Source organism: Grampus griseus (genome assembly GCF_964374135.1).
Source record: "Grampus griseus genome assembly, chromosome: Y".
Lineage (NCBI taxonomy): Eukaryota > Metazoa > Chordata > Mammalia > Artiodactyla > Delphinidae > Grampus > Grampus griseus.
Window position 1 is genome coordinate 11954313 of NC_139016.1, and position 22734 is coordinate 11977046.

The 22734-nt window shown below is 38.7% G+C and overlaps 1 protein-coding gene across 4 annotated transcripts in view; it reads right to left on the minus strand.

The window, feature by feature from the left end:
- Positions 1 to 12871: 12871 nt before the first annotated feature.
- Positions 12872 to 22734, minus strand: part of LOC309817740 (ubiquitin carboxyl-terminal hydrolase 9X-like) — a 145741-nt gene continuing 135878 nt past the window's right edge. For 3 of the 4 annotated variants that reach the window (XM_082647016.1, XM_082647018.1, XM_082647015.1), the window contains 7 exons: positions 21182 to 21367; positions 20550 to 20770; positions 20377 to 20465; positions 16538 to 16694; positions 16173 to 16385; positions 15698 to 15793; positions 12872 to 15004 (listed from right to left, as the gene is read on the minus strand). In XM_082647016.1, the coding sequence (XP_082503142.1) occupies positions 14867 to 15004; positions 15698 to 15793; positions 16173 to 16385; positions 16538 to 16694; positions 20377 to 20465; positions 20550 to 20770; positions 21182 to 21367 (1100 nt within the window). In that variant the 3' untranslated portion in view covers positions 12872 to 14866. The remainder of the gene's footprint in view (positions 15005 to 15697; positions 15794 to 16172; positions 16386 to 16537; positions 16695 to 20376; positions 20466 to 20549; positions 20771 to 21181; positions 21368 to 22734) is intronic. The other variant, XM_082647017.1, reaches the window with a different exon arrangement.

The window sequence follows — 22734 nt, forward strand, 5'->3', positions numbered from 1 at the left end:
AAATTAAACCCACAAATGAAGTTTCTCTGCAAAATGACCTAACTGTACTACAGAGAAATGTAAGGAAAATTATAATAAAATTATTTAGTATGTAAATATCCTGCACTACTGAAACAGGAGGTAAGGGGGCAGGGCACAACTTCAAAAAAAATGACATAGCCATTGTGGATATGACACAAACTAATTAGGCCCAAGATGGTAGAAGATTCGACTTCCAGTGGACCTAGAGCCTAATTATAGGCTCATTGTAATACCTTAGCATCTAAATGATATACCTACTGGCACCTTGACAGTTCAGAGGCTAACCATAAAAGGCCAAAAAGTGGGCACTGGCCCAATTCTTGGAAATCCCCACCCCTTCCCCCCAAATAGCTGGAATACTCCTCCCACTAATTAACCTATGAAATTACCCAGCCTGTGAAAACTAACCACCCTGTATTTTGGTGCCTCTGGCATTCTGAGACAGCCCACACTCTATCTGTGGAGTGTGTTTCTCTCTAAATAAATCCACTTCTTACCTATCACTCTGTCTCTCACTGAATTCTTTCTGTGATGAGATATCAAGAACCTGAGCTTCAGGGGGACTTCCCTGGTGGTCCAGGGGTTATGACTCCATGCTTCCACTGCAAGGGGTGAAGGTTCAGTCCCTGGTTGGGGAACTAAGATCCTGTGTGCCTTGAGGCACGGTCAAAAACAAACAAAAAAACCCAAGCTTCATTAAGTCCTGAGACCAGGTGTGTGATCTCAATTAAAAGACAGTAGGGGACTTCCCTGGTGGCACAGTAGTTAAGAATCCGCCTGCCAATGCAGGGGACATGAGTTTAAGCCCTCTTCCAGGAAGATCCCACATGCTGCAGAGCAACTAAGCCCATGCACCATAACTACTGAGCCTGCGTGCCACAACTACAGAAGCCCGCACGCCTACAGCCCGTGCTTTGCAACGAGAAGCCACCACAATGAGAAGCCCCCGCACCGCAACAAAGAGTAGCCCCCGCTTGCCACAATTAGAGAAAGCCTGCGCGCAGCAACTAACACCCAATGCAGCCAAAAAAAAAAAAAGACAGTAGGGACTTCCCTGATGGCACAGTGGATAGGATTCCAAGCTCCCAGTGCAGGGGGCCTGGGTTCTATCCCTGGTCAGGGAACTAGATCCCACAGTTATGCCACAACTAAGAGTTTGCATGCCACAACTAAGGAGCCCTCTTGCTGCAACTAAGGGCCAGTGCAACCAAATAAATATTTAATAAATAAATAAAAGACAATAGGTTCTGGCTGGTTTTGAGTCAGCTGTGGGTTCAAGTCCCAATCTGGGTTTAGGTTGGGTTTGAGTCCTGGTACGTGGGTTCAAGTCCCATCTGAGTTGTGCAGTTTCACTACCACAATAAGGATAGTCAAGCACTTCTCCAATTCTGCCATGAAAACAAATAAAATGTGTTCAGAACTCAGGTACATAAACAGTGTTGCCATTGGTGATATTATTTTCCAAAATGGTGAAAACAATAGAAATTTACCCTTTAATTATAATAGTAGCATTCCTGAAAACAAATCCCAATATGTTGAGACTAGTCAAAAATACTTTGTGTTTACAATCCTATAACCTACCCACATACTCATTTTAAATTATTTAAAGGTTACTTATAATGCCTAATACAATGTAAATACTATGTAAATAGTTGCTAGTGTGCAACAGATTCAACTTTTGCTTTTTGGAACTTTCTGGAAAAAAAAATTTTATCCAAATATTTTTGATCTGTGATTGAATCAGAGGATGCAGAACCCAAGGATATGAAGGTGTGACTGTATATGTAAGGAAGTGTTCTGACAACAGGATTTTCACCATGTGAAAAGAACTCTTCATTGCATTGCAGGACAGCTAACATGCCTGGCCCCCATGCCTACTAAAATACCAGTACCCTTTGCCAGTCACTGCTCACACAAATTTGCACAATCCTCTCTTGAGAAACATTAGGTTTGATGATCTTTAGGGTCTTGTCCAACTCTGAGATTTATGAATTCATATTATGGAGCACTTTATGAGTTGTATCCTTTTAGTTTTTTGTTTCATGTAGACCAGGGCAAGTATGAAGCTGAGAGTCAGAAACCATGAGTTCTGGCAGCTCTTCTATCTGTATGTTCAAATTAGCGATAACAGAATTTAGTGACTGCTGGGTCTGGGATTGATTTACTTTTGAGTAGTCCTGGAGTGCAGGTACTGTCACTGATGCACCTAAAAGTGATTTGAAAAATAGCGGTTTTCAGGACTTCCCTGGTGGTCCAGGGTAAAGAATCTACCTTCCAATGCAGGGGATGCGGGTTCAATCCTTGGCCAAGAAACAAAGATCCCACATGCCGCAGGGCAACTAAGCCAACGTGCCTGAAGTAGAGAGCCTGAATGCCGCAAACTACAGAGAGAAAACACGCACTCCAGAACTAGAGAAAAGCCCGCGCCGCCGCGAAGAGCCCACGCCCACAATGAAAGATCCTGCATGCCTCAATGAAGATCCCGAGTGCCACAACTAAGACCCAACGCGGCCAAAAAAAAAGAAAAGAAAAATAGTAGTTTTCCATTTTCAATTAATTATAACTCATAGACACACTCAGTTCCAAACAATTAGGATGATTTGGTAATCAATGTATTAGTAGTATCAAAATGAGAAGCAAAAGAGAAATCTTTGTGTTAAAATATATTCACTTTGCAAAAGAGAATACACCTGAGACAGCTAAATGAACCACCTTTTCATAGCCTCTCAAGTGACTTTACCATTAAGCAATATTTTCCACTCTAACATTTTACCATGTTCTACTGTAACTGCCTCTTCCCCTGGAAGAGTCTACCAAAGGAAGAAACCTGTCACTGTCAAATAAAAATTGGCACTTGCCATCTGCCTATATAAGGATTAAATCACAATCTATTGTAGCTGCTGACCTTCAACACCCCCTGAAAGGAGTTCAGGGTGGACATCAGGAATGAGGTACTCTGTGCTCTAGAAAATAACTAGGATAGCAGACCTTCAGATAGTTAGATATTTTCAGAAGACGACTTTATGAGCCCAATTCTTGTATCTCCTCATATCTAGAAAATCACTAAAATCCTTCATGGTGACCTCTGCTCCTCGTGACTAGCAGTAACCCTCATGAGACTAGCAGCAAACTTCTGCAAAAATATGTGCTTGATTGCATATACTCCCCCTTCACCAAAATCACATATATACTGAGCATCCCCCCTACCTCCTTGGAGCAGTTTCTCAGAGCTATCTGAGATGCTGTCTCCTGGGCTATAGTCGTCATTTTGCCCCCCAAAAAACTTAATTCACAACTCTCACATTTACTCTTTTTTTTTTTCATATCACAATCCTAGCACTCCCCAGATGTGGCAGCCAATGAATTTTTGATTACAAGAGTATACCATGTCTTATGCAGTCACAATAAGGAGTCTGATAAAACATCTGTCTATACTCAAAATTCTGCAATTTTTTTTTTTTTTACTACGCTGTGATTCCAGTCTCTTAAGATAGACGTGATATTGGGACATGAAAGAGATAGGGATAACAAATAATTATTATAAAGATTATAAGGATTGATAATGATGCAAATAATGTACACAAACGACTCAAGCAACCAAAAACCATGCAGAATATTAGCTATAAGAAAAGGCATAGTAAAAGGTATCCCAAGAAGAAGAAATCTGTCTTTAATGAAATTCACTGTTGCCCTACAGATTGATACTTCTTTTAAGTATGTTAATTACAATCAAAAAAGGAAGGAACTCCCCAGTAAACAGAAGCATAGTAATAGGTATGCAAACAAAAAACAGATTCCTGTTGAGACTCACTTTACATTTTAAAGTGTAACTGACCTTTGGGTGCTGTCTTCTTGTATTTTGTGGGAAGGTGTAGTGACTTCCGATTAAAGCAAATTACATACAAATGCCTGATAAGACAATTAGAAGAATATAAGAATGGGCAGTGATTATAGATATTTGACCTGCAATATTGCTATAAACCCTTATTCTCAGAGAGTGAAATCTGAAACCGATAACACTAGAAGTATTTTAAGCAATTATACCTAATTATATTCTCAAATAGTAGGACCTGGCATGGAATTCACTTAACTTTTCATAAAGATGGAAAAATCAAAACTGAAATTATATCACAGGGCAATTTCTCCACTGTTAGTATTGTTGAAAATATTTTAAAACATGAGACCCAGTGAATTCTTGACTTCGTTTATGCAAATAAGTAATTGTTATTAAGAGAAATGAATAACAGGGAAACACTCTAAACTGGAGAGAAAGGGGCAAGGAACCTGTTTTGGCTTGATAAAGAAGATGGGAAATCTTCAGAGTGCTGTGAAGGGAGGTTACACATCTAGCCTCCAGGATTCCAGGCTATATCATAGGTAACAGGGACATCTGATGTAGAACTTGAAGACAGGCTATAACCTCACAAATGAGGGCTGAGTATCACTCCTATCTTACTTTATATTTATTTATTCATTTGGTTGTGTCAGATCTTAGTTGCAGCAAGCAGGATCTTTCGTTGTGGTGCTTGGCCTCTCTAGTTGTGGCCTGTAGGCTCAGCAGCTGTGGTGCAAGGGCTTAGTTGCCCTGTGGCATTTGTGATCTTAGTTCCCTGACCAGGGATTGAACCCGCATCCACTGCACTGGAAGGCAGATTCTTAAACACTGGACCACCAGGGAAGTCCCCACTTGTATTTTAGAATCAGATACTTTATAAAAACAATTCACTCCTTTACACTTTTTACTTCGTTATTAGGAATTTATAGGGTTTTAAAATTTTTTTCAAGTTTTTGAAAATGTCCCTAGACATCTTAAGATTATCCAGCACAGCATTTTCTATTAAGAAATACAGAAGTGTATACTTAGGCAGGACTGAATCTTCTGTGAATTCTTCCCATATGCTGACAATACTAATGTTCTGAACAACCAACCAGGAAATATATATTAGGGAAATGCAGCATTAAGTGTTGCCAGGCACTGTTCTAAATGTTTCACATGTATACACTCATCTCATTCTCATAATATATCTGTAAAGAAGATACTATAAAGAAGATTCCCCATTTTGCAGGTAAGGAAACAAATGGACAGAAAAGTTACCAGAACATTTTCTACATCACAGAGCAAATTGGTGGTTTTGTTACTGAAGAAAGTTCCTGTGCCCAGCGCACAGTGAGACCAAATAAACCGAAACACTGCAGTTTGGAGCAGAGAAAGTCTTCCTGCAGGACCAAGAAAGGAGAACAGGCAGCTTGTGCTCAAAAATGCCAAACTCCCTGATGGTTTTAGGCAAAATTTGAGGTGAGGGCTGCAGGGTGTGTGACTTTCTTCTGATTGGTGGTATAAGTTAACAGGGTGATGTTCCAGGAATATTGTGCTCAGTGTGAAGTTACCATCCACCATCTGGGTGAAGAAGAACTCAGAGATATTGTTACATATGTCCCTTGAGGAGAAGCCAGGGCGCTGCCCTATCCTGTACCTTTGTTTTTGCATTTACTCCTTTCCCTGATTAGCAAGTGTTTGAATCTATGCCCTGGAGCTCAGGAAAGGTCTAGGAGGCTGATTGAGGCCTATTTTCTACAAACAAGAAACAGACATGGAAAGGATTTGTATCCAGGAGTTACATACAGTCCTGCTTGATTTCAGCTGAGCAGAGGAATTCAAGCACAGGCAGAATAATTTCAGGACTTTTACAGTTTATCATTTAGCCTTGTGCCCAGTGTTGCTCAAACACTTTCAGTTCAACAGTGCCAGCAAAATTTATCATTTTCTCCAAAGCTACTTCCTCTTTTAGTCCTTATCTCAGATGATAGCTTCATCTTCACCAATACCCAGCCTCAGAACCTTGTACTGTTTTTTTCTTAAACTATGCTTATTTCATATCCACTAGCCACAAATAATTTCGTCCTTTATCATCATATGAATATCAAGTTAGTCTCCTTGTCTCATTGTTTAGCTCAGGCCTTTATTTAAACCTGACATTTATAATGAGCAGCTTCCCTCCCACCCCCATATACTGTTTTAAAACAGTATAAATGTTTATGAGTTCCTTTTGTGTATATTCTTAAAATAGTTCCATCATTACTCAACAGTGTTCCTGATTTCCTGAGAACCTCCTTATTGCTCTTTCTGACTCATATCTACCTCCTTTATCTCACTCTTTACATTTCTGGCAGAGTTTTTTCTTAACACAAAGCTCATTGTGAAACCACACAGCTCAGATGGGACTCAAATCCAGCCAGAAGTCAGATTGGGACTTGAAACCAAGGTCTTTTAATTAGAATCACTCACCTGGTGTCAATATTTACTGAAGCTTAGGTCCTTTATGTCTCATCACAGAAGGAATTCAGAGAAGCAAAGTGATAAGCAAGAAGCAGATTTGTTAGCATAGGATAATTGTGAGACATACGAGCGGGCAGGCAAGAGGGCTCTGCCCTGAGAACTATGTGGAAAAGCAGCTTTATTTAGGGAGATACACACTCTGTACGCAGAGTCTATAGCATCTGAGAAGGTGAGAAATCCTGGGAGATAACACATTTCATAAGCAGAATGCAAAATATCTCAAAAGGTGAGAGAGGCCCCATATTATGCAATGGTTAGTTTTTATGGGCTGGGTAATTTCATAGCCTAAGGAGTCGGAGGATTATCCCAACTATTTTGGGGAAGGGGTAGGGATTTCCAGGAATTGGGCCACCTCCTACTTTTTGGCCTTTTATGGTTGGCCTCAGAACTATCCTGATGCCTGTGGGTGTGTCATTTAAATGTTGATATATTACAATGAGTGTATGATGAGGCTCAAGGTCCCCTGGAAGTCGAATCCTCCACCATCTTGGGCCTAATCTGTTCTAACCAGTTATGTAGTATCCTCAAAGGCTATATCAGTCTTTAAGCATTGTGCCCTGCCCCCTTCCCTTCTGTCTCATTTGTACCACATTACTACTAGAAAACCTTTGATATCTCCCACAACATTCAAGATAATTCAAGATCTGGCTCCAAAGGAGCTCTCTGATTAAATTTTTTTCTATACTCTGATCATTTGCCATCCCTCTTGTCCACCTTGTCGCCAACTGGTACATCTACTACCATCGTTGCTGTTTCACATCACCTGTTCTGGACTGTTCAGTTTTTCTTGGAACACTCAGCATTTTCCTACCTGTATACTTTGTTCCCCTCCACAAAAGATGCTATGTTCTTGCCCCTCAAATTCCTACGAAGTCTTCAACATTCACACACACTTTCCCTTCCCTGTGCTCCCACAGCCCTTCTGTATTTTTGTTTTTTTTAAAAAATAAATTTATTTATTTATTTATGGCTGTGTTGGGTCTTTGTTGCTGCGTGCGGGCTTTCTCTAGTTGCGGCAAGCAGGGGCTGCTCTTGGTTGTGGTGCGCGGGCTTCTAATTGCAGTGGCTTCTCTTGCTGTGGAGCATGGGCTCTAGGTGCACGGGCTCAGTAGTTGTGGCTCATGGGCTCAGTAGTTGTGGCTCACAGATTCTACGTGCCACGAGTACAGAAGTCTGCGTGCCACAAGTACAAAAGCCCGCGTACCTAGTGCCCGTGCTCCGCAACAAGATAAGCCACAGCAATGAGAAGCCCGCGCACCACAACAAAGAGTAGAGCCCGGTTGACACAACTGCAAAAAGCCCACACACAGCAACGAAGACCCAACGCAGCCAAAAATAAAGAAATAAATTTAAAAATAGAAAGAAAGAAAAGAGAATAGAGTCCTGCAAAAAATTTAAACAACTACCATACCATCTAGCAATTTCAGTTCTGGGTATATATTCAAGAGATTTTTCAGAGACTTGAACAGAAATTCAGGTAATTTACACACCCATGTTCATAGCAGCACTATTCACAGTAGCCAAAAGGTGGAAGGCAACTCAACCATTCATCAACAAATAAATGGGTAATATGTTCACATAATGGGATATATTCATACAATGGAATATTTTTCATCTCTGAAAAGGAAATCCTATAATTTGCTACAGCATGGATGAACCTTAAAGACATTATGTAAGTGAAATAAGGCCTTCACAAAAAGACAAATAATGTAGGATTCCACTTATATGAGGTGAGTAGAGTAGTCAAATTCATAGACAGAAAGTAGAAAAAAGTTTCCAGGGTATCGCTTGTGGGGTAAAGGAGAGTTGGTTATTTTGGAGAAAAAGAGATGGATAAATGATGTACCCAGAACTGCATGTCCACAATAGATAGAATTTAAACACTGGATTACTGATAAATTGAGGAAAGAAAATGTGACACTGGAATATGAGGAAGAGAGTAAAAAGAAGGGCATGGGAGAGGGAAGACCAGAAAGCTGGGAGAATAAGAGCGAGCTGAGAAGAGGGCCTCCTGTGGGAGGGCCTCAATTCCATGAGAAACTTACTTTTATCCCCACGCCTAAGATACTCCTAACACACAGCCCAATCCTTGGCAGTTGAGTCCCGAAGATCCTTATCTGATGACATGTTTCTAGCCCCTCACTATTTTCTTGCACCTTCCTCTGAATCCATCTCAACTTACCCCTTTCTCTAACAGTGAAATGTGCATTTCTCAGCGTGGCATTAAAGAACTCTGCAGGAAATTTCCTGGTGGTCCTGTGGTTAGGACTCCGTGCTCCCAATGCAGGGGGCCAGGGTTCGATCCCTGGTCAGGGAACTAGATCCTGCATGCATGCCTCAATGAAGAGCCCACATGGCACAACTGAGACCCAGCGCAGCCAAAACAAACACTCTGCAGAGACCTGGATATTCTGTCCCTAATTTTACCCCCCAAATTCTATGTGGTATATTGAAAATTTAACTCATACTTTACCTCTGGTGGGAGACTGAAAGGATACTTTGTGAAGCCTCCCTTAGATCTCCTGGGATAGCTTTTACTGGTTTGCAGTGCTTGTACACAGAAGCTGAAGGCTCTGCTAATCAGTCACATCTGTAAATTTCTACAGAGGATTGCACTTGGTGATTACACTCACTAAGCTGAAAGTTTCTGGGAACGATATAACCCTGATCCCCTATATCCTCTAAGCAATGATTAAGTATGTAGGAGTATTCAAGTTCTTATCCCTTGAAGCAAGGCAAGACAGTTTGTGAGGTATAATTTACACTTCAAAGCTCCTCCTGGATCAAGCTGAGGCTAGCCTTCTGAACCCATGTCCCAGCTGGCTTTTTCTAGTTTCCCCTTTCTGCTTCTTTCATTCTCTTTCAGGTTCCTCTTGAGAGTCATTTGCTTAAGAATTGCATGTTGACCTCTGTGTTTAGATAATGCTGTCTGTGGCAAGGGTCCTCCCCACCTCTGCAAACCTAAGCACTTGAGTCCTGCATGTACATATACACACAAAATACATAATTTGTTTAGCTCTCAATTTTCACTCTCAGAAAACAGTGCAGTGATTACAGGTTTACTTCTCCCTGAGAGCAACCTAATGAATGTTTTCTTCACTCAACATAAAATGACTGAGACCAAGCACACTTTATCTTGAAGTTCCAGTGGAAAGGAGTCACATGTACTATAGCTAAAGGGCTACAGAGAAAGGCTTTTGGGACCTTACACTAACTTGCATAGCAGGAAAAATGTTTTAAAATAGCACACTGTCTATGGATCATCACACTGAAGCTAAACTAGCAGAATATATATTCTGGTGATCCCTCTGCCAGATAACAGCTGTCTTAGTTCAACCTACTATGACACAGAATGCATTACTTAACAATAGACATTTATTTCTCACAGTTTTTGAGGCTGGAACTCTGAGATCACAGTGCCAGCATGGTCTGCATTGGTGAAGGCCATATTCTTGATTTACAGATGGATGCCTTCTTGCCATCCTGTGCCCACATAGTGGAGAGGGACCTGATTCTTTCACATTTCTTCCTACATTTCTTCTCCCATTCAAGAGGGCTCTACTCTCATCACCTAATCACCTCCCAAAGATACTACCTGATAATACCATATCATTAGGGGAGCACTATACATCTTTAAATCTGGCTATGGGTCTTTTAAATGGGGGCTAGAAGAATCCTCTCTGGCATTCTAACACAGTTTGATGCGAAAAGAAAATGCCAGGGAGTTAATAACCCAGGGCCGATACTTGCCCAATTCACAATGGAATCCAGTGGACAAATACTTTTCTCTTCCTTGTACGCTGACAATCATGAGGCCCATTCTACAAGCTTCTCAGAAAGAAGATCACAGGGACACCAAACACTAGTTACCCATAGTAACTAGTAATGGATTGAATTTTCCTCTTGTCTCTTAAATACCATTCTAGGACTTCCCTATTGGCACAGTGGTTAAGAATCCGCCTGCCGACGCCGAGGACATGGGTTCGAGCCCTGGTCTGGGAAGATCCCACATACTGCGGAGCAATTAATCCCGTGCGCCACAACTACTGAGGCTGCACCAGAGCCCACAAGCCACAACTACTGAGCCTGCGTACTGCAACAACTGAAGCCTGTGTGCCTAGAGCCCGTGCTCTGCAACAAGAGAAGCCACCGCAATGAGAAGCCCGCGCACCACAACGAAGAGTAGCCCCCCTTGCCATAACTAGAGAAAGCCTGTGCACAGCAACGAAGATCCAACACAGTAAAAATAAATAAATAAAAATAAATTTATATAAAAAATATGCTTCTACAATGTCAATGACTAAAATGGTCTCATAATGAACAGGTTAATTTGAGGATGATTAGAGATCATGCCCCAATTTTAAGCATCAAATGAGCAAGTCTGAAAGAATTCGTTTATAATAAACTTCCACATGGAGGCATGTTTTATTCTATATCATGAACATGTTAGGAATTCCAGAAGTTATGTATAATTCCAATCCTAATTTTGATTTCCCTAGGACTGTCTTTTGAGAAACTCTCACGGTGATCCTAACTGTAATGTTCCATATGTATTTAATTCATTACTGATGTCCTGATGTACAAAAACACAGCAGCTACTGTAACAGGGAAGAGTCAATTCTGACTCCATGTTGGATCTGTTTCTTTTACTTTTCGTTTGCTTTTGTTATAATCATTGTCTATAGCTGTAAGCATCCTGCCTTAGGGATCTCTATCCCTCTGCCTGAATATTAAAGTGCCTTTGTTCAGCTCACAGAGAGACACTCTGACCCTGCTCACCTGTGAATGGCTGCAGAAAAGAAGAAATTAACACATCCCCTCTTATTTTGCGGGCGTCTCACTATTGGGGCCTCTCCTGTTGCGGAGCACAGGCTCCACACAGGCTCCGACAGGCAGGCCCAGCGGCCATGGCTCACGGGCCCAGCCGCTCCGCAGCATGTGGGATCTTCCCGGACTGGGGCATGAACCCACGTCCCCTGCATCGGCAGGCAGACTCTCAACCACTGCGCCACCAGGGAAGCCCGACAAATGGCTTTTTTACTTTACTTCCTCACCTCCTCTCCCTCTCTGTGCTATAGAAGAAACTGGCATCCAGATCCCAATATGGTGTTTCAGGGACCCTAGTTCTCCATGTTCTTGGTCTGCCGGCTTTCCAAATAAAGTTGCATTCTTTGGCTCAACACCTTGTCTCCTGATTTATTGGCCTGTAACAAATTTGGCTTAGCCAGCCAGGAGCCTCGCTGCCTGTGGCTAGCTGGTCCTGGTCAGGCGATATTGGGGCAAGTCCCTAGCAGCTGCCGGGACCATGTGTCCTGAGGATCTTCCCTTCAAAATTCCCTGAAGCAGCACTGGCTACCCCAGCCCTTGGCAGTTGGAGCAAGTAACCGACAAACTTACCTGATAAAAGGCAGATGTATTATAATTAAAAAGTTAAAAGTAGGATCTCTCTGGCTATCTTAAATTTCCTAAGGTTACAGAAAACCTAGAATACATTGATTATATATATATAATAGTACCTATATGGAGTAGTGGAAATAAGTACCTTCTCTTTTAATCATATTATTTCTTCTTTGTACAATTCCAGCTAGAGCCCTCTTGTAAAAAAAATTTCCTATCAATTCAATTAAAGTACCATCAAACTTGTTTTGTTAATTCTTACAAATACACTCAACTTTCCTTATTTGTAGATTCTATATTTCAAATTTATAATTTGCCTACTCAATAAAATTTATTTATAACCTCAAAATCAATACTCCTGGGCTTCCCTGGTAGCACAGTGGTTGGGAATCCACCTGCCACTGCAGGGGACACGGGTTTGAGCCCTGGTCCGGAAGATCCCACATGCTGCAGAGCAGCTAAGTCCATGCACCACAACTACTGAGCCTGCACTCTAGAGCCTGACAACGACAACTACTGAAGCCTGCGCGCCTAGAGCCCATGCTCCAAAACAAGAGAAGCCACAGCAATGAGAAGCCCATGCACCCCAACAAAGAGTAGCCCCTGCTCGCCACAACTAGAGAAAGCCTACGCACTTTCTGCTACAGCGAAGACCCATAGCAGCCAAAAATAAATAAATAAAATAAATAAATTTTTAAAAAAATCAATAGTCCTGTGGCTATTCAGTCATCACAGAGCAGCAAAAATGTTTATGCATCTGATATTAATGTTCCCAGATAAAGGCGGGTCACGATTTGCCTTTATATTTCCCCTGCCATACTATAAAAAAGGCGTCATTTTCGGGGTATTGAGTGGCACATTCTATTCTTTTTTTCTGATTTTTGGTTATGATTTTGCTATTTAAAATAGACCCCAAGTGTTTTAAGTGCTGTGTAGTGTTCTTAAACACAAGAGGTCCGTGTCACTGTGAGAACTTATGTTTTCAATAAGCATCATTCAGATGTGAATCTTATAGTTCTGCTGCCCTTGAGTTCAATATCAAAAATATATATTAAATAAAGTATCTTTGAACAGAAACACACATAAAAGAAGATTATGTATTGATGGGTTCAAAAGTACAACCAGAGGCTTGCAGGGTCCTAACCCAGTACTTCCCGTACATCAGTATTCGTTAACTCAGTGCTCATGGCAACTCCTTCTAACATAACTACTGTAAATAACAAAGACTGACCACAGAAATATGCCCAAAGCACAAGACTACTTACTTTAGGAAATTTAAAAATTAACAATACTTGTTTTTCTTTTCTGTAATTCCTGTATGGTAAAGGGCAAAAAGCAAACCATTTTAAAAATAAAAACTCAACGTGTCTGAAATGCTAAATTCAGTGCATGTCAAGGCATGCTATACAAAAAATTAATTTTATTGTAGTCTGTAAAAAGAAAACAAAAGAGGAACAACAAACAAAAACACAACACAGGACAGAAGTCTTCTTAAATCAAATTCTATTTGTGTGAATTCAGCAAAATAATTTCTATAAAACAAAACAGCAAAATATTTAAGTAGTATCGGATGGGCTGTATTTGCTTGCAGGGATATTTGGTTTTTAGATAGGTTCCAAAATATTATGCACATTCAAAAGTTACCAATTCTTTTTTTTTTGCGGTATGCGGGCCTCTCACCATTGTGGCCTGTCCCGCTGTGGAGCACAGGCTCGGCATGCACAGGCTCAGTGGCCATGGCTCACGGGCCCAGCCGCTCCGCGGCATGTGGGATCCTCCCGGACCGGAGGCACGAACCCGAGTCCCCTGCATCGGCAGGCGGTCTCTCAACCACTGTGCCACCAGGGAAGCCCACCAATTCTTTTTTAAATATGGTATTTACTCACAAGTTTCCTGGAATGCTGAAACAAATTTTTATTCTAAAATAGTACTTCAGAATTATATTAACTAACTTGAAATTTATTATTTAATTAAACTCACAACAATAAGAATTTTGGAATGGAAAAGAAACTGGGATAATCTTGCTCTCAAGTAAAATAGTGATTGACAAGAAAATCATCCAGACATCTTGGTACAATGGTATTTCAAACTACTGTGGAACCCTGATGATGTCCACTTCATCAGGCTGCAGTTGAAGCAAAATTTTAGAAGGTTCACCTAATAAACTATACCAAAAAACAAAACAAATGCGCCAAATACAGTCTTCTCTTACGCTCCCCACATTCTGGTATGGCAAAATTTTACATATTTATTTTAAAATCTTAAAATTCTTATTATCAATATTTTCACATTCTGTATACCACCAAAGAGACTGAACTGTCAAACATTAAATATGAAGAAAATATATGTAACCAAAAACTGCTTGTTTGTCACATCTCCCCTTGTTTTATTTATTCTTGGTATAAGAAATAAAAGCTCTGGGCAATACAGCTGTCACTTTGAGGAAACTGCTGTCATTGAGGTAAATGTGTCCTCACTGGCTACACAAACTTAGTGTGAAGCCAAGCTAAATGTTATAGCATTACTACAGCTCTAAAGTGATTAATGTATTACCAGAATAAAAAGGTAATGAAAAATATGCAGAAACAGTGTTATTACATCATCAATTTTCAGATATCTTCCATGTAATTCAAAGCCTTACATGGCTCCAGTAACAAGAGTTAACACAAAGCTACTGGTGTGATTGACATGAATGGCCTCTTTCAATGTTACCTTTTTTCTTCTTTATTCTGGTAAAGGATTTGATCCAATTGCCACAAAGCTGAACATACTGGTTGCCAAATGCAGCAAACAGAAAAAATTATTTTTTTGTAGAACTCTGACATTCATCAAAAAAATTTTCTTGCCTAAGAATTAACAGTCAAACATTAATATATTATATACACCTCTGCCATTTACATATTGCTATCAGCCATTTATTACAAAACATTATACACTTTCTCCTGCAGGTGGCTCACATACTGACAGCAAATTTCTGCAGATGAGACAATGAATCAACTCTCCACTCCATGCTGAACAATTTCTCTAGTTGTAAATACTAGCCAAATATAGAAGTTTGGACTGTAAGGCCTAAGTGCCTGGTCTTAAAGGAACCAGTTAATTATGGGAATTTCACTGATCCTTCATTTGAGATGAGGATACTTCTTCATTGCCTTCATAATTTTCTTGTGGTCGTTGGCTAGTTTTCTGATGGTTGTTCAAGTGATGTGCTGCTGGCCCTGTATACGGCTGTCCATGCACATGATTATTCTGAGAAGGTGAAACAGATCAGCATGTCAGACTTTTCAAATTAAAATAAAAAATCATGGTGTAAAGTCTGTCTAAAAGTAGACATGAGTCCTTTTTCCTTGGGGTGGGACTCAGCAATCTCTGATTTTAACAAGTGCCTTCAGGTGATCTGAGGGACATTAAATTTTGGAACCACTGACTTAAGATGTGAATTAGTCTCGTTTATGGTTTAATTGAGGACAATCTTTCCAGAAACTTGTTTTTGAATGAAAGTTTCTTCAGATAAAACTTTTTCATCAGTTATCATTCTTTCTTTCCATCTACTGAAGTCAATCAAACTGTTAATTTTAAAAGACATTCTTATTGCAACTTAACATTGCATAGAAGTAACCAAGACACTTCTATTCTTAATATTATTTCAATAGTTATTAATTTTATGTTAATAAATCACACATTTTTATTAAATACTACAGCTTTTAGTTCAAGAGGGCTGCCTAGTAGAGAAAGAAAATACTACCAGGTTAGTCAAAACATGCTATTACATGACCCCACTCCAACCACTCTTCTTCTTGTCAAAGTTATTCTAGATAGTCCCTTTACTACTTTACAGTCACAGGTAGTAAGTTACAGAATATGTAAGAAAAATAAGTAAATAATTTTTAAGTAAAGCACAAAAATTTGGGGGATAATGAAAAGAAGCAAACTCCTGTTTACCTGTTGATAGTGAGATCCAGATGAATGAGGATATAATGGCGCATCTTCTGGTGGAGATGATTCATGCTCATCTGGGGCATCTTGGTCATCGGGCTCCTAATAGTAAAATATTTAAAAGAGATTAAGAATGTGATTATAAAGCAACTTTAAATTTATTTTTATTCTTTAGGAATAAATTTTTTTCAAATCCGTAAAGCTGACCTGTTTAACATGTTTTCATTTACTGCAGATAATTCACAATTAGAGAAAAAGTTTGATTTACCTAGATATATGAGTTTCAGACAATTTCACAGAAATTTCTCCAAATTAACTCTAACAAAGGAGTCAGCATGCTTCTTTGACTACTTGAGAACAACCAAAACTAAACGTTAAAGCCAATAAAACTGCATGACAAAATTTTTTACCACTGGCCTATAAAAAATTACTTCTCTTTCTTCCATTTTTATCTGCTGCCCATTAGTGGTTTTTTTTTTACCTCTTCTGGACAGAGTTCACAAGCTTTTGCCAGTGTCATCCTAGCACTATGTGATCTCTCTAAGAAATAACCATTTGATGTTTCATTGCTTTGCACTGGAGGAGACCAATTATTGTAAGTGTATTGAGGATTGCCAGTGTATGGTCTTCTTTCAAGTTCATCTCCAAGCCATTCCACTGCCCAGGTCCACTTTCTTTTAAGATCTCCATTACCCTTGAAAAGAAAATAAAATTGTTTATGAAAGAATTTGGAATAATTTTTATGTTAGCTTAAAATGCTGACGCCAAACTTTCATGATTCTTTTCTTACAAAGCACCCCTTATTATGATTCAGATTGTTTCAAAATTATAAGAAAAAATTCTCACCTGTAATATTTGGTAAGCAACTGGACAACTGCTAAAGAGAGCTACCATACATTTTATACACTGGTATGCTCTTTTTTGATAGTGATTCTTAGAGCGCTGGATAGTATCGAACAACCCATCTCGATCATCTGGGATTCCTTTAAGTGCATTATGAATTCTAGAAAAGAACCAGATACATAAATTCGCGGTATCTCTTAGCTAACATTCTGGAGCCTACTGACTGCCATTCAATACACAATTTTTATTTATTTATTTTTATGCGGTACATGGGCCTCTCCCGTTGCGGAGCACAGGCCAGACGCGCAGGCTCAGCAGCCATGGCTCACGGGCCCAGCCAATCCGCGGCACGCGGGATCCCCTGGACTGGGGCACGAACCCGTGTCCCTTGCATCGGCAGGTGGACCATCAACCACTGCGCCACCAAGGAAGCCCTCAATACACATTTTTGATGTAATTATCTGATCTATTTAACTTTATAGTTAAATTACTAAGAAGGTACCATTAGTAAACCCACTTCATGGATGAGAAAACGAGTACAGAATTCAAACAACTAATGTCACATAGCTAGCAAGCTGGGGAGCTAAGTATGACTCAAGAGTCTGAAGTCCTATGAAATTATTATCAATTTGAAATGATTTCCCTATACTGTAATTTAAATGAACAATTAAGGATACTAATACTAAATTGTTCTCATTAAAATTAACTATAAACTATGTCTTCATGAATGCCTCGGCTGAGAACACATTTACTGGTAGTTAGAGCATTACTTCAAGGCTGCACTTCAGAGTATAAAGTCTAGTTTCTATGAAAGTGATATAATCTGGCAGTACAAAATTAACTTGAATTCTAATAAACATGGTGGGTAAAGCCATTTTCACTGCCAAGAACTGGCTGAATTGGTAATGATCAATGATTTCATTTCACCTCTAGCCAAACCTCAACATAACATTTTATATAGCCAATGGAGTCCTGTTCTCCTTAGTAGCCAATTAAATTTATGGGTAAAAATGTGCCTTCTGTAGTATCAGTAACTGAACATGAAGTATCTAGAAAAAATTCTCTTGCATACCATTTGTTTTACTTAACAGAATATCATTATATTCCAAACCAAAAGCACGGCTTTTTCTTTTCTTTACATGTTTCTTTTGCAGTACATACATTCATATAAATCTTGTTCGGAAAATATTTCAGTAATTTTTCTTTTTTTTGGCTGTCACACTTGGCATGTGGGATCATAGTTCCCTGATCAGGGATTGAATCCACACCCCCTAGCATTGGAAGCATGGAGTCTTAACCACTGGACCTTCACAGACATCTGAGTAATTTTTCGAAGTCTCATCATTCCAGACAAAAAAATAACATGCATAGGCACTGTTTAGCTGGAAACACTTGTAGTATATATTCTATTTTTATTCTTTAGTTTTAATTGATAACAAAGTGATACTCAGTATTTCTGCCACATCACCATTAATATCAACTACTTTTTTAAGCCATTATAATCGATATTGTTTTTGCCCACTTTGTTCTGTTGCCGATGACAGTGCTTGGCACAAAGTACACACTTTGTAAATATCTCTTAAGTACTGTTTATTAAATAAACCAAATGGTCATTTTACAAAACACTTCACATTTAAGCTAATAACAATCCCATACTAATTTGTTCACAAAAGCTCACTATTGTGCACATTAACGCAATATTTATACCTTCACTATTATCACTTCCTTGAGTGAAACTAGAAGGCTAGGATAAGACTGATGAGTTTAAAGCATCTGTAAGAAGTCACACGGGGACTTCCCCGGTGGCACAGTGGTTAAGAATCTGCCTACCAATACAGGGGACATGGGTTTGAGCCCTGGTCCAGGAAGATCCCACATGCTGCAGAGCAACTAAGCCTGTGCACCACAACTACTGAGCCTGCATGCCCAAACTACTGAAGCCCGCGTGCCCTAGAGCCTGTGCTCCGCAATGAGAGAAGCCACTGCAATGAGAACCCTGCGCACCACAACAAAGAGTAGCCCCTGCTCTCTGCAAATACAGAAAGCCCACACACAGCAACAAAGACCCAACACAGCCAAAAATAAATTAATGAATTAAAAAAAAAGTCACACAGTAAATAACATATGCTTAAGTTCTTTAGAAAAATAATTAATGAGTAAAAATTAGATCCTATTAAAACAGACTCTAAAAGTATCTAATTCTGTCAAGATACTGAAATAGGTACTAAATAATAAATGAATATAGGTTGTAACATTTTTGTTTCATGGTAATTTGTTTCTGGTTAACACTATTTTGAAAACATTGATTTTGATTTTCTGGAAATTTAAGATGCTAAATTAGTTGAGAATTTGAAAATATTAATTTAAGAAGTCTAATGTATTTCCAGTCCCCCTTAAATACCTGATTAAAGTGATTTATCATTAAACACTGTGTTCTACAAATTTATTAAAAACTTAAAAGTCATTTAAATTTTTTCATTTCTATTATTTATTTAAAAATTAAGATTTTACTGGTTGTTTTGAGGATCAATACACAGAAATTTCAATTTGTACACAATTCTTAACATTATGTACCAAAAATCTAAAATATCATGTAGTTGTGATTCTTTTAACAGTTATTCCAGTGACCTTCCAGCTTAAAATTTGGAGGCAAATTTTCCTTAATAGAATATCAAGTACCAATAGCTTCATATTATAATTATTTATTTATTTATTTATTTATTTATTTATTTATTTATTTATTTGTGTGTGTGTGTGTTGGGTCTTCATTGCTGCGTGCAGGCTTTTCTAGTTGCAGTGAGCGGGGGCTTCTCTTTATTGCGGTGCATGGGCTTCTCACTACAGTGGCTTCTTTTGTTGTGGAGAATGGATCTAGGTGAGTGGGCTTTAGTAGTTGTGGCACGCGGGCTCTAGAGCACAGGCTCAGTAGTTGTGGTGCACGGGCTTAGTTCCTTTGCAGCATGTGGGATCTCCCCACACCAGGGATGGAACTTGTGTCCCCTGCACTGGCAGGTGGATTCTTAATGACTGCGCCACCAGGAAGTCCCCAATATCTTGAAATACTGACATGTTGTTATATCATAAGTCCCACTAATTCACAATTTAATATCATACACACTACATACTCAAATTGTCAATCGTTCACAGCACATTAACAGTTACTAGGAAAACTGGACTACCATGACCAAAGATGTTACAGAGTGCCCAAAATTCTGACGGTCATTCTCACATTTTTCTTTTGCTTATTAGAATGACTAATAGGTGGCAATATGTATACATATAAGTCCCTGTGGGGAGAAAAGTGAGGGTCAAGTGGTAAATTTGAGCCACTAATTCTATATCAGTATTCTTAGGCTGAGTTTTACTGCAAAGAACACAGCAGAATTTTGGGAAGAACTCTGAAGGTCTGCTGGTAGGTAGGATAACCTTAGGTCAAAAAAGTTACTGTTGACTCCTCATATACTAATAAAACTTCTAACAGGCTAAGGATTATTGTTAAATATCTAAATGTTACTTAGTGTAATGAATTAAAAAACAAGCATATGTAGTCCTAAATTACTATTAATGGAACTTAAAAACTTATCAAAAGCCTACATTAGTCTTAAGTTAAAAAAAGTGAAAAACGTTAAGTACAAGGAAAAAGAATAGTAATAAGCATGAAACTGCAGTTTTAAGAAAAAATAAAACTGATAGGGAAAACATTCATTTTTTTATGTTATATTTTTAAGATTAAGCATTTAATAGAAATTCAAGAAGTAAAAATATATTCGGCTACTAGAAATGTCAGTTATTTCTAGAACCTAGAAAAATGTAATTATTGTGGTAGCAAAAAGTGTATCCACCTGTGAGTCTGCCAAGAATCCTCTATTAGTAAAATCTGCAGAAGTAGATCCAAATATGGCCGTAGTTCATAGGTGTATGAATACGCAACCTAAAGACAGGTAAAACATAACTGAATTTCTTATTTAAAGGAATAGTTAAATTACAGGCACATGAATGTTTATTTTCCTTTAACCTGCCAGAGAAGTTCACTGAGGACAGTAGACGAGAACTGAGGATTCTCCCAGCAGCAAAACCGAAGCAATTTGATGGTTTCCTCTGAGTTACTGCAGTCTTCAATAATTTTCTTCACATAACTTGTTCTCACAAATAAAATGTCTGCCACATTTTGCTGAATTGGCATTATAGGCTGTGATAAATTAGGGTCACCAAAAGGACTGGGAAGAGGGGGATTACCTAGAATAGATTTGTCATCAATGAAAAGACAATACACTTCTTTGCAAAACTGCAATACTAAATTTTTTATTAAAAACAAAATTATAAATTAAATGTCCTAAGCACAATAAAACATTCATTAAAATGATCAGATATACTAAGATAAGATGTAAAAATATAAATGCTGACATTGAAGACAAAAAAAAAATAAAGTTAAAATTCTTACACCATTTCATAAATAAGGGATTTATCATAGTAAGTGGTAAATTTTGAAAAAGGTCTCTTGTAAACATGTAAAAAAGCTAACGGTTTAAAAACATAATAAAGCATATAGTCTTTTACTTCATTTTTATAAATGTCAGGATTTTAATTTAGTACAAAAGCCTAGCATTCCTTTTAAAGTACTATAAATAATGGAACATTCTACTTTACCACTGATTGAAGACTGCATTCTTGATGAGACATTGCAACAGCGGATCAGCTGAGACACTACTGAGTATAACTTGCCTAATTCAGCATACTGATATTTGATTGGAGGACCTGGACCTTCATCTAAAGACACAAGCATAAAGGTAGCAGGTACACTCAATTTCAGAAGCTGTGTCTTTTCTGCCACACCTGTAAAAAAGGGACAAGAATCATGTTTAGGAAAAACAAGCAAAAATAGTAAGAATGGAAGGTTCTGCTTTAATAAAAAAGTAACTATGTATAGCTGCTTACAATTTTTATTATTAAAGCTCATCTCCTTTGATTAGACTGCACAAATACATATAAAACAAAAAATACATTGATTTAAAGTAAATTAAAAACAATTGTATTTATTTTTAGCTGCATTGGGTCTTTGTTACTGCACGCGGGCTTTCTCTAGTTGTGGAGAGTGGCGGCTACTCTTGGTTGTGGTGCGCAGGCTTCTCACTGAGGTGGCTTCTCTTGTTGTGGAGCGCAGGCTCTAGGCGTGCGGGCTTCAGTAGTCGTGGCATGCGGGCTCAGTAGTTGTGGCTCACAGGCTTAGCTGCTCTGCAGCATGTGGGATCTTCCTAGACCAGGGCTCGAACCCTGCATTGGCAGGTGGATTCTTAACCACTGCACAACCAGGGAAGTTCCTAGTTAAAGTAAATTTAATTATTCTAACTGTGAAGTAGTGATCATGACTCTGGCTTTCCAATTATACTAAGCCCTAGAGAAAAGCACACTTCGTAGGGCCTAGAGAGACCAGTGGAGCCTAGATATTGTCTCTCAACAAAATAAGGGAAGATGACAAAGACAGAAACTATGCTAAACAAGAAACAAGATAATCTACCATCTTTTTTTCTGTAATCTACCATCTTCTCTTTTTCCCCTCTCTAGAGAAAAATTTTTTGGGAAAAAAAGCCTAAATTTCCTGTTGCTTTGTTTTCTAATTTTTCCATTCCTCATTCTCATTTTAGTTTCTCTCCCAAACTTGGTTTGAAGCTAAAAAACAGTTCTCAAATTTAACTATTTCCTTGTTCTTGAATCTTTTACTTGGGATTCTGTCTCTTCCATTTTCTATTTCCTCTCTCCTTCTGTCCGTCCCTTCTTATTTCCTCCCTTTTCTATTTCTTACTCTTAACTGTGGATTCTTTTTTTCTAGCTTTTAGAAGATGTTTTCCCCCGAAGTTCTCATTCTACACTATCTCTTAATACTGCTTACTTTCCTGTGACTAAATATATAGTCATTATAGAATTTATAATCATTCATATAGATGACTCCAAATTTTGGATGTATGTATCTCACTGTTTATTGGAGTTCTTTTCTAAGGTGTACAACATACTTTTAAAATTTAACCTGCCTAGATAGGTTCCTATTCCTAGGTTTCCTCTCAGTAAATGGCAACACAGTTCTCTTAGTTCCTCAAGTCACACCTTGGACATACGTCTTTTCCCTGCTCCATTCATTCAAATATCCAATCACCAAGGTCTGCTGATTCTCTCATAAAAACTCCTAAATCTTTCAAGTGTTATCC